This window comes from Lepidochelys kempii, chromosome 4 (assembly GCF_965140265.1).
Source record: "Lepidochelys kempii isolate rLepKem1 chromosome 4, rLepKem1.hap2, whole genome shotgun sequence".
Lineage (NCBI taxonomy): Eukaryota > Metazoa > Chordata > Testudines > Cheloniidae > Lepidochelys > Lepidochelys kempii.
The window spans coordinates 43,631,638-43,645,716 of NC_133259.1; the positions used below are offsets into that span (position 1 = coordinate 43,631,638).

The window sequence follows — 14,079 nt, forward strand, 5'->3', positions numbered from 1 at the left end:
CGCAAAAAGAAAAGGAGTACTTGTGGCACCTTAGAGACTAACCAATTTATTTGAGCATAAGCTTTCGTGAGCTACAGCTCAAAAGTGAGCTGTAGCTCACGAAAGCTTATGCTCAAATAAATTGGTTAGTCTCTAAGGTGCCACAAGTACTCCTTTTCAGTTTGAATATAGGTTTCAGAGGGGTAGCTGTGTTAGTCTGTATCAGAAAAACAGCGAGGAGTTCTTGTGGCACCTAAGAGACTAACAAATTTATTTGGGCATAAGCTTTCGTGGGCTATAACCCACTTCACCAGATGGAGTGAAAAATACAGTAAGCAGGTATAAATATACAGCACATAAAAATATGGGAGTTGCCTTACTAAGTGGGGGGTCAGTGCTAATGAGGCCAATTCAATTAGGGTGGATGTCGCCCATTCCAAACAGTTGACAAGAAAGTATTAGTATCAGAGGGAAAATTATTTTTTGTAGTGACCCAGCCACTCCCAGTCTTTATTCAGGCATAATTTGATGGTGTCAAGTTTGCAAATTAATTCCAGTTTTGTAGTTTCTCGTTGAAGTCTGTTTTTGAAGTTTGAAGCGTCTGCTTACAAAAATAGACATTTATTCTATATATTAGTTTTTATTTTGTTTACAAATGACTGAGATCCTTCAATAGTTGGCCTTATAGACATGCGAAGTACTGCATTATTAGGGTGTGAATACTGATCATTTTTTTATATTTAAAAAAGCTTGCAATTGGAGTGTGGTATGGGCTCAAGTTAACAGCACTTCAGATACAAAACTAGATGAATAAAAATTACAATTGCATAAATTAACTTCCATTGTCAGTAGGGTTGTAAGCAAGGTTCCTTAGATCATTCAGTGGATAGAGATTTGGAAATATGCTGATTATCCCATTTATCAGTACATGTTTCATACAACAAATGGTGTTTTGTTATACATTTAATTTTTTAGTTGATACAAAATCATGTGTTTTCTTAGGTGTAGAAAAATCCTGAAACTTTAATTGGAAGATCATATGCTCTGTGATGCACACAACCAATAGCTTAACTTTTTTGCCTGGTGTATCAAGAGCACAGAAGTGGCTTTGCATTATTTTAGTAAGTGTAGGTTTTTAACTAAAATTTTTGTCAGTAAATACTATTTACTGATCAAACTTCAACATAAGTAAGAAGCATCCTTCACTGAAAGGAATGCTGTCAAGGATTTTGATTGTATGATTTTCCAGTCACACCCCTTAACCAAGGGTGGCAAAAGTCCTTATGTAGAGGCAGTTATACCTTCAAATAAGTCCTTTTACCATTATAACTTTTGTTTGGGGAACCGGTATAAACTATACCGACAAAAGAAATGTTGCTGGTATAAGCTGCGTCTCCATTAGGAGGATTTGCTGGTATAGCTCTATCAGCAAACCCTTTCCAGTGTAGCTGAAGCCTCAGTTACTGTCTCAGAGCTGCTAACTCTCAATTCATTGCAGCACTTCTCTGAAGAATGCTAATTTTGCAATATTATTTTCTTAGCCATCTCAGAGGCCTGTGGGAGGAATCACTCTGATGAATCTTTGAGGTACAATCACTTCAGGCTTGCAAGAACAAACAAGTTGTAAACAGAATAGTTAAATGGGGAATTAAGAATAAAATTAATTTCAGCCAGTATATTCTTCCAAAACTCAGTAAGGACAAGGCACTTCTGCAGCAGTGTTCCTGTACCCCACATTTCTAGCAAGTATCCATATGCTTAGCATCAGTCTCATGCATTTTCATAGGGATCTGTTGTAATCTGAATGAAAGCTTTCTTTTTATATATTGTTGAAGGAAATGGACTTTCCTTTCTGAGTTATAGTACTGATCACAAAGTTAAAGCCAAGCAAATTTAATGATACATATTGGGACCATATAATTGCCTGCTGAATAGCAGCCTCTCACTTCAGTACCTCATTAATATGTCTGTGTCTTGACTTCAAAGAGAATTGCAATTTAAAGTGCATTACAAATTTTCTAGAATTTGTATGCACTGAGAAATGTAGGGAGAAGTGGTAACAAAGCTCTGCTAATCATGGGATTAGTTTTTTAAGTAATAGGATGCGCATAGTGCAAAGGTGACAAAATGTAGTATGTCTGTTCTATAAAAGAGCTTTCCATGAAAAACTGGATTAATGATAATGAGGTCTTCACAGATCTGAAAAGCATTTTTTCCACTCAGATTAGTTCATGTAAAATGGCCTACTCTCAGCATGATAAATAGATGTTATTCCACAGAGCATATATGTTTCTCTTACATCTGCAAGTAAATCAAACTCCCCACATTTTTTCAAGCTCTCTTAATCTACAAGGATTCCATTCCTAAAACTTGGCAGCATTATTGTGATCTGGGAATTTCTAACACCACTGAGTAACCTGCTTTGTGTCCCTCAAAGTTTACCCCTTTGTAGAACAAAATAATCTAATTACAATTAAGATGCATTCCTTCCAGATTATTTTCATGATACTATTGTGTACTGATATAAAAACATAACACTTGTTTGTGGATAAAATAAGCACTTATCACTCTGGTAAATTTGGATAATTAGTTTTCCTTTGAATATGGAAGTAACTGATTACATTTCCTTACAGGTTTGTTTTTGGTCAGAAATTTAACTGTATTTGAAATTATAATTAAAATGTTTCATGTCTATTCATAAATTGAGACTAGAACAGATGAAAGAGGTTGAAATGTAGCTGATGGAACATGAATCTGAATTTCTTCTAGCATCTAAAATTGAAGGACCATATCTATGTTTCAAATCCAATTTTACAGAATAGGCTGCATCACAGTTTGTTACATCAAAATGATAGTTTTACTTCTGCAGTTTTTCTCTGGAAGATGAGAGTGGAATTCAGGGACTGAATGGGAGTAGAAAGGTTTTCTTCTAAGTTGTGCCTACCTGAGCCCTCAAAATTAAGCATTACAGATTATGCAGGTGTTCAAAATATGATCAGTTGGACTCTGGGCTTTGCTCCCTTTCACTTGGGTTTGACTTTCCCTCAGAGGGGCTGTGGTGCCTTGTTGAGCTTCTTTGCTGTGTCTGCTTCTTGGCTGAGAAGAAAAAATAAATATTCTTCCAAACCACCTACTTAAGGCCTTATTTTCTCCTTTTAGATGTTAGCTTGCTACTGATGGGTGTGAGTAAACTGGATATTTTGTACAGACGGCTTCTCCTCACTAAACTTTTCATCCAAGGATGGGGAAGACCAGAAGATCTGAAAAGGTAATTATTTTCCCTCACAGAAAAAAAAAAATCACAGAATATTTCATACTGTTAATCTAAGTAAATTTAGTTTAAAGACTATGAACAGATAAATGTTTTTTACTAAAAATACAATGTTTTATTTTCAATTTTCTAAAAAAAAGTCAAACAAAACATTATAGGATTAATTAGACTTCAGAAATTAACTAAATATTTTAATTTTTAAATTAATGCATTTATAGACTAAACTATTTTATGGTAAGAAAAAAATACATGTTGCTGTTAAAAAGTCTGTTTAAAAACAAAGAATCCAATTAATGGAAACTTAAACATGGTGGTGTAGGATAACATATTTTAAAAGATCTTGAATTTATATAAAGCTAGCTAGATAGGTTGTGTTGTCCAAGGACAAAGCTTGTGAAACACCTTGGAAGGAGGCATCTCCTCTAAAATTAAAAAAGAAGTAACTAGGTTTCTCTTTTGCTTAAAGGTTTATAAAGAAGTTAGTTTGCCAAATATAAACTTTAAAACATACAATGTAGGATAGGTATATGCCTTGCTTTCTCCATTTGGTTTCTCTTTGAAAAACTATGGCTACGTTTTGCACATCCATTTTTAATGAGTTATATAGAGAGAAAAATCTCTTTTTAGAGTTGATTAAGAACAAGAAAGAGCTTTTGGTCTGCAGGTTTTGATTTCATGCTTGTTTAAGGTTTATATGTTAGCATGATATATTCCCAAAAATTTAATGTAAAATAGTTTAATACGATGTTAATTCCCCTTGATGAATCTTTGAGTGGATTGATTTTAAAAGGCTTTTGCTTTTATACGAGCAACGTACTGTGGGTTTCTTAAAATTTAAATATTGAATAATTGAGTGTATAAAATGAATAATATATCATATTAGGCTAAAATGGAAATTACAGATCTACATTTCTGAGAAATTGACTTTGTCCAAACATAAACACTACAAGCAAAGGAATACATTGAGCAAGAAACTGTTGTTGGGAAAGTTTTGTCTGGAGCAGTTGGTGGAGATCTGTAAATGTACATTGGGACTACCAGAGAGATATAGTAGTAACCTTACAACACATCTTTAAATGGGAATTAGATAGCTTAGCCTCTTTTCCCAACCGTTTGTCTGTTTAGAGTTGTCCAAATTCAAACAAAAACTAAATTTCAAAATTTACTGCAAAACAAAATTTTTGAAAACATTTTGTTTTGGGTAAATCAAAACATTTAATTTTTATTTTGACATCTTTAATTTTTTAGAATATAATATTAAAAAAATCAAAACAGCATTTTGACCTTATCAAAATACTTTTCAATTTTTTTAAAAATGAAATTTTTCAAAATCACCGCATTCTCTCAGAAAATTTCAGTTTCAATGAAACAGCATTTTTTTTACAGGGGAAAAACGTTATCATAAATTTTTCAGCGAGATGTACTATTTAGTTTGTAATCTCTCAGAGTCTGTTTTATATTTGTACAGTGCCTCGCACAATGAGGCCTTAGTCTTAGTTGGCACTGATTTAATGCTAATACTAGTAATAATGGTTTAAACTATTCCAAGGTATTTTAAGGATTATCACTGGTTAAATTAATTCCAAAATGTAGGATTCTTTAAGTGGATTGTCCACATATGTTCCACTTCAGGTACACCTGAACCTCATGCACATGAGACCCTTTGAGTAGCAATGTCTGCTGGGGCTGCACCTGTGACCTGTGCACCCTCCAGCACTCTGTAGACAAATGTATAAAGGGCAGGGGCAGACTCAGTTGCTTTCCACTTCATTCTTACCTCCTGTGACTGCAGGAAGGAATGCCTGCCATCTCTGCCTCTGTGTTTGTGCCATTCCTCCACTCCAGAGTCAGCGAGAACATCCTTCACTGCAGCCCAGTCCTCTAAAGAGAGAGGCCTGAAGGAACACTGTTTGCATGGTGATGGGAGACATAGATCGTCCTCTCCAGTTCCAAACAGATCACGCTAGGAGGGAAGTCCAGGCTCAGATCGGGTTCTACTGGCCCTGGTGCACTTTTCAATAGCCATTGATGTTCCCAGTATCTGTTACCAACGATCCAAGCAGCTGACACTGAAACCAGCCTCAAGAGCACTCTTCATATCTCTCTGGACCAGCACTGAAAGCACATTCTGACCAAGACTGTGCCTTTGGTAACTAAAACCTTGGTACTGACATCTTTCACACCAACTTGATGATGGTACCGGCAACCCTTCCCTCTGAATCTTCACCTCTGGAGCCTCTCTTTGCAGTACCTGCACAGTTCACAGGACTGGGAGAGTTGACAGTTCTGGAATAGCCTGAGTTTCCATTGCTCTCTTCTATTAAGAAACCCAGTGCCACCAGCTCAGAATCCTTGTGGTCCTACTCAAGAGATCTGCTTCACCCAACTGCTTTGGTCCCTGGACCCTTATGAGCCTACTCTGCCTGAAAGAGCATTCAGAAATCCACATGAGGGACTACAGCGACAATTACAAGCAGTACTTTGCACGGGACTCATCATGGCCTGCACCTCCTTCCAGAACCTCATGCAGTCATGGTCTTCCTGAGCCCTATATGGGATGCATCCTACTCGCAAGACTCCTGTTGCATCTCAGGCAACTAGAGCAAGGTCACCCTTCCCTTGTAGGTCTCACTCACCTGGCAGATCATGCACCTGATGCAGAGAGTGAGCAAGAGGACTTTCACGAGACAAAAGCCCAACATGTCCGGACAGTGATTTTTGTCCTCTTCAGTGAACCGTTATAGCTTCAAACCAGCCTGATGACTGCTGGATCTTCCAAGAACTTCTTGGGAGGATAGCTGACATCTTGGAAATCCCAGTCAAGATACGGCAAGAGAAGTCATACAAACTTCTCCATGTTCTGCATGTGTTCTGGTCCCCAGTAGATTGGTAGTGCCAATAAATAACAGCTTAATGCACAGGCACCAGCTTCCTCCAGACCCTGGGGATGCTCACCCCCTGTTCCACCACAGGCCCTGCCCCCACCCGACCTCTTCTCCCAAGCTCCCACCCCTGCCCCGCCTCTACCTGTCCCTGCTCCACCCCCATGGAACAGCTGATTGTAGTGGGTGGGAGGTGCTGGGAGGGAGCAGGAGGAGTTGATTGGTGGGGCTGCTGGTGGACGGTAGGCACTGCGGGGGTGGGAGGGAGAATCTGGCTGCTGGTGGGTGCTAAACACCCACTAATTTTTTTTCCCCATGGGTGCTCCAGCCCTGGAACACCCATGGAGTCAATACCCCTGGCTTGCCTTAATGGAACCAGTTAGAGACCTTTGGACTCCTTCCTCTATGATACCTATATCTAAGAAAATGGACAGGCATTATCAGATCACCTCCAAAGGCTTTGAATAGTTCTTTAGTCATCTAACATTCGACTCTTTGATCATAGTCACTGTCCAAGAGAAGTCCAAACGACAGGGTCCACAGAAAGCAACTCCCAGGGTTAAAGATCCTAAAATGTTGGTGGACCTCTTTGATTGGAATTTGTATTCTTCAGCCATCCTATAAGCATTCATTTTAACTACCAAGCACTCCTGGCCAAATGCAGCTTTCTGAACTGGGATCATGCATCCCAATTCACCAACAAACTCCAACAGGAACACAACAAGGAATTTAAATCCCAGGTGCAGGAGGGACAGCTGGTTGCATGGACCTCAATACAGGTTGCTCACAACACCTCACCTACAGTGGCTAGCAAAATAGCAATTTATTGGGCCTCTTAATGCAGTCCTTGAGAATACTGAAGGAGGCTCAAGCAACCATAGAGTGCTTCCCCTTTGAGGATTCTGACTTTTTTTTAGTAATACAGATGAGGCTATTTGCGTGTTGAAGGACACCAAAGACAATTTTTTGCTATCTGGGTGTATGCATCTTTGCTCCACGAAGGAGATGGTACAAGCCTCGGCCCTGTCTGAGGCAGACACAACCATCTGAGTACTATTACAGATAGCAGAGACTGTTTGAGCCACTGAAGAAGAGGCAGAAGTTCCAGATGAAGATATCTTCTGCCCCTTCCTCCTCTGACACACACTTTCCATCTACCTTGCAATAGGAGGTTTGAATGTGCAGTTGAGAGCCTTGCAGAGCCAGCAGATCCAGCTCTTTCTCTCCTTTTGAGAGCTGTTTGTTTTGGGAGCTATGGAACCAAATTACCTGGGACCAAAGTGTTCTGGAGTCCTTTGGACAAGGATTCTCTATCCAGTTTCAGTCCCCTGCAAACCTTCCCCACCTCATCCCCAATCCCTTCTGGGACCCCTCTCATGAGATATTGTAGCAGGGAGTCCACTTTATTCCTGAGCAGTTCAGAGCAGTAAAAGAATGCCGTTGGAATTCCAGGGCAGGATGGGTTACTTTGATCATAAGCAGAAAGGGGAATGGCACCCCGTCCTGAAACTCTGACTCAAATTCATCCATGGGTTCAAGTTCAGGATGGTGATGCTGAGGTCCATAATCACCACCTAGGATCCTCAAGATCGGTTTGCAACTCTACTTATAAGACACACACTTTCATATTGCAATTCACCTGGCCATAAAGAAATATTTCAGCTTACTTGTGGGAAAGTCTTACTACTAATGCAGAGTGCTTCCCTGTGGCGCCTCTCTCTCGCTCGCCCTCTCTGACCTTGAGGGTCTTCCCAAGTGCATGGAAGTCATGGTTTCTCATCTGAGAAGGAAAGACATTTTAGTCTATTCTTACCTCAATGACTGGCTGATTTGAGCTGGTCACCTCAACACCTGAACGACTCTATTGGAGTAGTTCTGAATCTCTTTGCTGCATCAGACCTCAGTCAATGGAATGAAGTCACCCTTACATCTTGTTAGAGCATAAAATTCATAGGGGTAGTATGGGCTCCTGTCTGCCAGAGAACAGGTTTCTCACCATTCTAAGCCTTGTCAACACCTTCATTCACACCCTTAACATTAATCAGAACATGCCTAAGACTCATGGGTCACATGGCCTCCTGCTCCCACATGACACATTTACCACCTGTACTCTATGCAAGAGTGGTTGAGATCAGTGTATTTACTCAGCAGGTACCTAAGACATGTTGGTCACAATCCCCCAGGATCCTTTCCTTGTTAGATTGGTCGAAGGACATCTACATGTCTACAACAGCTTGCCCATCTCCTCACCGATCCCCAGCATGGCATTGGTGACAGACAAATGTACATTGGGGAACTCAGCTGGACCACCTTGTGATGCTCTGTACCTCGGGGGAACACCCTACACCAGTGGTTCTCAAAGCCGGTTCGCCGCTTGTTCAGGGAAAGCCCCTGGCGCTCCGGACCGGTTTGTTTACCTGTCATGTCCGCAGGTTTGGCCTCTCCAGGCCAAAGGGGGCTGCGGGAAGGGCAGCCAGCACGTTGGCCTGGAGCGGTGAACCGCGGCCAGTGGGAGCCGCGATCGGCTGAACCTGTGGACGCGGCAGGTAAACAAACCGGTCTGGCACACCAGGGGCTTTCCCTGAACAAGTGGCGGACCGGCTTTGAGAATCACTGCACTACACCTCCATGTTCATCTTTATAAAATGATTGGGTGGTATCCAATGCAAAGTTTGTCATGTTGAGTGTCTTCGGAAGGCTCATAATGCACTGAGCAAGTAACAATTATAGTAATTGTTAGAGTAATTTTATAGTAAGCTTATAGGTGAGGCTGAAAATGTATCCTCATGGCTTAAAGCAAGCCCATGCAAAAACTCTCCAGGAACAGAGAGGCAGTTCATGCCTTATCAGGGCATGGATGGAACAAACCCAGCCCAGCCTCACAGGAACAATGGACACTGGTTTAGGCAGCAACAAAAGAATCTATTAGGCCTTTGAGGGAGTCACCCCTTTCCTTTGGTCAGTTTGGGACTGTGATGAGGTAATGCTCACTTGACTGGGGGGGCGCAAAGCCAAGAGGAAAGGAAGGACATGATAAAAGGGAGACACATTTTGCCATGCTCTCTCTGTCCTACCTACATCTACAGACACCACCACCACCAAGCGACTGAATCGCTGATCAAAGGGGAGAGCCTGACTGAAAAGTAACCAGCCAGCCTGTGGTGAGAAGCATCAAAGGGCATGGCTACACTTGCAGATGTAGAGCTCTTTGAGTTAAACCCACCTTCGGAGAGTGCAGTAGGGAAAGCGCTGCAGTCTGTCCTCACTGAAAGCTGCAAGCACACTGGCGTGGCCATATTTGCAGCACTTGCAGAGGCATTGGGAGTGGTGCATTATGGGCAGCTATCCCACAGAGCACCTCTTCCCATTCTGGCACTGTGGCTTGTGGGAAGGGGGTGGGGGGCATTCTGGGTCCTGTCCCAACACCCTATGATGCATCGGTGCGCATCCCAGCAATTTCTGTGTTTCCATCCACATTTGGCACCATTTTTCAATGTTTTTTGTATTGCGCGCTCTGTCTTCCCTTTCTGTCTGCGGGAATGGAGCCTGAACTGCTGAGGAGTATGCTGACGAGTCTCGCTAGCGTGTCAAGTTTGGCAGTCGAGTTATTCCTTATGATCCAAAGTGACAGTGAGGGCTCCGATGATGATATCGACTCGAGTAACGCATATGACATGAGTTTGCTTGTGGCATTCACAGACATGCTCACCACCGTGGAATGCCGCTTTTGGGCTCGGGAAACAACCACTGCGTGGTGGGATCACATCGTCATGCAAGTCTGGGATGACGAGCAGTGGCTGCAGAACTTTCGGATGAGAAAAGTCACTTTCATGGAACTGTGAGAGGAGCTCGCCCCCACCCTGCGGCGCAAGGACATGAGATTGAGAGCTGCCCTGACGGTGGAGAAGTGGGTGGCTATTGCAATATGGAAGCTGGCAACTCCAGAGAGCTACTGATCGGTCGCTAACCAGTTTGAAGTGGGAAAGTTGATCATTGGAACCGTTTTGATGCAAGTTTGCAGGGCCATTAATCGCATCCTGCTCAGAAGAACCGTGACTCTGGGTAACGTGCGTGAGATTGTGGATGGCTTTGCACAAATGGGTTTCCCTAACTGCGGAGAGGTGATAGATGACACACACGCACTCCAATTCTGGCACCAGCCCACCTAGCCTCTGTCATAACATACAGCTAAGGGTAGCCTAGAATTCCTCCTTACCTGTAAGGGGTTAAGAAGCTCAAATAACCTGGTTGGCACCTGACCAAAAGGACCAGTGGGGGAAAGAAGATACTTCCAAATCTGGGGAGAGGGAAGGCTTTGTTTGTGCTCTTTTTTGTGTGTTCTCTGGGGAAGCAGAGAAGCATCAGGTCAGAAAACTCCTTCTCCTAAAATCATCCTAAAATGAGTCTCAATATTGCAAAAAGAGTAAGTAAATAAGGCAAGGCGCGTTAAATTATCTTTTGTTTTTAGCTTGTGAATTTTCCCTATGCTTAGAGGGAGGTTTATCCCTGTTAAGGTTTGCCTAGAGGGGAATCCTCTGTGTTTTGAATTGGATTACCCTGTAAAGTTATCTTCCATCCTGATTTTACAGAGGTGCTTCTTTTACTTTTACTTTTTTTTTCTTTATAATAAAGTTCTGTTTTTTAAGAATCTGGTTTACTTATTTGGTTAGTATATTATTTTTAAGCCTCCCCAGGAAAGGGGGTGAAGGGACTCGGGGGGGATATTTCAGGGAACAGGAACGCCAAGTGGTTCTTTTCCTGAATCTTTGTCTAACTCACTTGGTGGTGGCAACAGTACCCATCCAAGGACTAGAAAGGGTTTGTGCCTTGGGGAAGTTTTTAACTTAAGCTGGTAGAAATCAGCTTACGGGGTCTTTCATGCGGGTCCCCACATCTGTACCCTAAAGTTCAGAGTGGGGAGGGAACCTTGACAGCCTCCGAGTACATTAATCAGAAGGGGTATTTCTCTATGGTTCTCCAGGCGCTTGTGGATCACCGTGGGCGTTTCATTGACATTAACGCAGGCTGGCCCGGAAAGGTGTATGACTCATGCATCTTTTGGAACACTGGCCTGTTCAGGAAGCTGCAAGCCGGGACTTTTTTCCCCAGACCAGAAGATCACCGTAGGGGAAGTCAAAATGCCCTTTGTGATCCTTGGAGACCCCGCTTACCCTTTAATGCTATGTGGCTCATGAAACCCTACACAGGGAGTCTTGACAGCAGCAAGGAGCAGTTCAACAACAGGCTGAGCTGGTGCAGAATGGCTGTGGAGTGTGCTTTTGGCTGTTTAAAGGGCCGCTGGCACCCTCTGTATGGGAAGCTGGACCTGGCCAATGACAGCATCCCCGCGGTTCTATCTGCGTGGTGTACCCTCTATAACATTTGTGAAGGGAAGGGTGAACGATTCACTCAGGCATGGAACTCGGAGGTTCAACACCTAGAGGCTGAATTTGAACAGCCAGAGAGCAGGGCTATTAGAGGGGCCCAGTGCGGGGCTGCAAGGATTAGGGATGCCTTGAGGGAGCAATTTGAGGCTGAAAGCCACCAGTAATGTCTGGTGCCCTGCATGGGAGTGAAGTGCAGTGGTTCCAATGTTAGTAGGAATCTGTGTTTTCTACACTGATTTGCAGTGCCTGTTTCTTTCCTGGGCTAAGGTATCTTTTACTTTATGCAGTAATAAAGAATGTTTTCAAAGCCAAAAAATGCATTTATTGAAAAGAAAATTCATTTTTTGAAAAGAAACACAATTGCTTGGGAAACAGAAAGGGCTAGGGTGTGGGATGGGGAGGGGAACGGTACAATCACAGATTTGCGTATGTCCTATTATCATACTAAGTCTTCCTGTCTAGAGTGCTGTGTAATGAGTGCTGCACTTCAGGATGGCTATACTGCATGGTGATGGGGGTTGAGTGCAATGGGTAAGGGTTGTAGTTTTCAGGGCTCGGTGGTAGCGGTAGGAACCCGGATTTTGGGGAAAGAGGGCTGGAGGTGACATGGGGTCACAAGGGAAAGAGTTTTGAGTGCATGGCTACAAGCACCTGGATAGAGTCTGCTTGGTACTCCATTATGCTTGTCAGCCGATCCGTGCTTTGCTGCTGGAGCACTGTGCTTTTGTGCTGGTGCTCCTCCTTTCACTGTTCTGCCACTCCTGCACTTTTTGATTTTCATTACTTGAATGCTGCATTACTTCATGCAACATGTCTTCCTTGCTTCTACGTGGCCTCTTTCTGATTCTTTGGAGTCTGTCGGCTGGTGATAACATGGATGGCTGAGATCTCAAGGTTGCATCTGTGAAGGCAAAATGCAACACTTAACAGAGGCAGCATTGTTCACACCAGACAGCGCAATGAAGGGCAAGCACAGTCTACACTATAGCATAATTTGCCCATCCCAAAGCAAGCGCACATAACCCGTGGGAGCCCCAGAATGGTGAGTAAGCACAGGGTCAAGCGTGACTGATTGTTTCACAACTGTGCTGTCCTCTGGGTTTCTGTGCCTTGGGGAGAGCCAACAGCGGCAGGGGGCCCCTATACTGAACACTGTCCCCACATTTTCCACAGGAATTCTTCCTGGAAGATATCTTGCTGCTGAGGGTGACCTGGGAAGCAAGGGAGGGTCTTCTACTGCAATGCGGCTTCCGCCCTGGCCCATATGCAGCTTGCCTGTGTGCAGCCATGGTCCCCCCGCCCCTCACAGCACAGTGGCGCAGACATGTTAGCCTTACAGGGGCAAGGACAACAGTGGCTCTCCCAAGAAACCTGCGCAAGCGCATTGCCCAAGTTCTGGATGAGACCTTTGAAGAGATCACTGAGGCTGATTACCGCAATGTGAGAAAGCGCATCAACTCCCTATTCCACATCTAGGCATGCATGCAGCCCTAATCCTCCTCACCCCAAGAGCCCGCACCGAATAACTTCCTTCCCAAAATAAAAGTCACTTACTGGGAACCTCCTCTGGTGTTTGTCCTTCCCCAAGCACTGGCCGCCGCAACTGGCTATTTTCCTCCTAACTTGAGAACAGCTCCTGGCTGCATGCATCTAGGGATTCTGGGGTGTCTTTCTCCACCTCAACACCCTCACTCCTGCTTTGCTGCTCTTCCTCCTGCCTTGCTGAACTGGTCTCTGAAGTGTCCATGGTGGTACTCGGAGTGGAGGTGGGGTCGGCCCCAAGTATCACGTCCAGCTCTTCGTAGAAACGGCAGGTCACAGGGGCAGCACCAGAGCGGCTGTTTGCCTCATGGGCTTTGCGGTAGGCATTCCGCAGCTCCTTCACTTTAACCCTGCACTGCAGTGCGTCCCGGTCATGGCCCCTTTTCTTTATATCTGCCCAAAGGTATTGTAATTCCTACAGCTGGAGCGCAGCTGGGATTGGACAGCTTCGTCCCCCCAAACACTGATGAGATCCAGCACCTCGCCATTGCTCCATACTGGGGATCGCTTGGCGCGTGGAGGCATGATCACCTGAAAAGATTTGCTGAGAGCACTCCACGCCTGGCTGAGCAAACAGGAAGGGGATTTTCAAAATTCCCAGAGAATTTAAAGGGTGGGTCTGACAGTTGGTCACCTGAGGGCAGGGCAGTAGTGTTCAAAGTGATGACAAGAGTGGCTAGAACAGGCATTATGGGACACTTCTGAAGGCCAATCAGAGCACACTAACAGACCAGGGCATCCAACACTGGCATCGCGGCGCTCCAGCAGGGGTGCACAAAACGTTATTCCACTCACCGAGATGGAGTACTATGAGTGCTCTAGCCGCGGAGTCAGAGCACTCTACGTGCCTTGCCAGTGTGGATGGGTAGTGAGCTAGTGCGCCCGGGGCTCCTTTAATGCACTTTAACTCGCAAGTGTAGCCAAGCCCTAAGTTTGTAAGGACATTGAAAGTGTTAAAATCAGCTTAGAATGTGTTTTGCTTTTATTTCATTTGATCAAATCTGACTTGTTATGCTTT

At 43.8% G+C, this 14,079-nt stretch overlaps 1 protein-coding gene and 1 long non-coding RNA gene across 2 annotated transcripts in view; one reads left to right on the plus strand and one right to left on the minus strand.

Annotated features, from left to right (window-relative positions):
- ABHD18 (abhydrolase domain containing 18) overlaps positions 1 to 14,079 on the plus strand; it is a 51,991-nt gene that overhangs the window by 4,276 nt on the left and 33,636 nt on the right. The window contains exon 2 of the mRNA XM_073341102.1: positions 3,139 to 3,247. Within this exon, the coding sequence (XP_073197203.1) occupies positions 3,139 to 3,247 (109 nt within the window). The remainder of the gene's footprint in view (positions 1 to 3,138; positions 3,248 to 14,079) is intronic.
- On the minus strand, positions 11,819 to 13,819 carry LOC140910376 (uncharacterized). The gene is made up of 2 exons (XR_012158555.1): positions 13,074 to 13,819; positions 11,819 to 12,420 (listed from the first exon to the last, which is right to left on the minus strand). It is a non-coding gene; the product is annotated as an uncharacterized lncRNA (long non-coding RNA).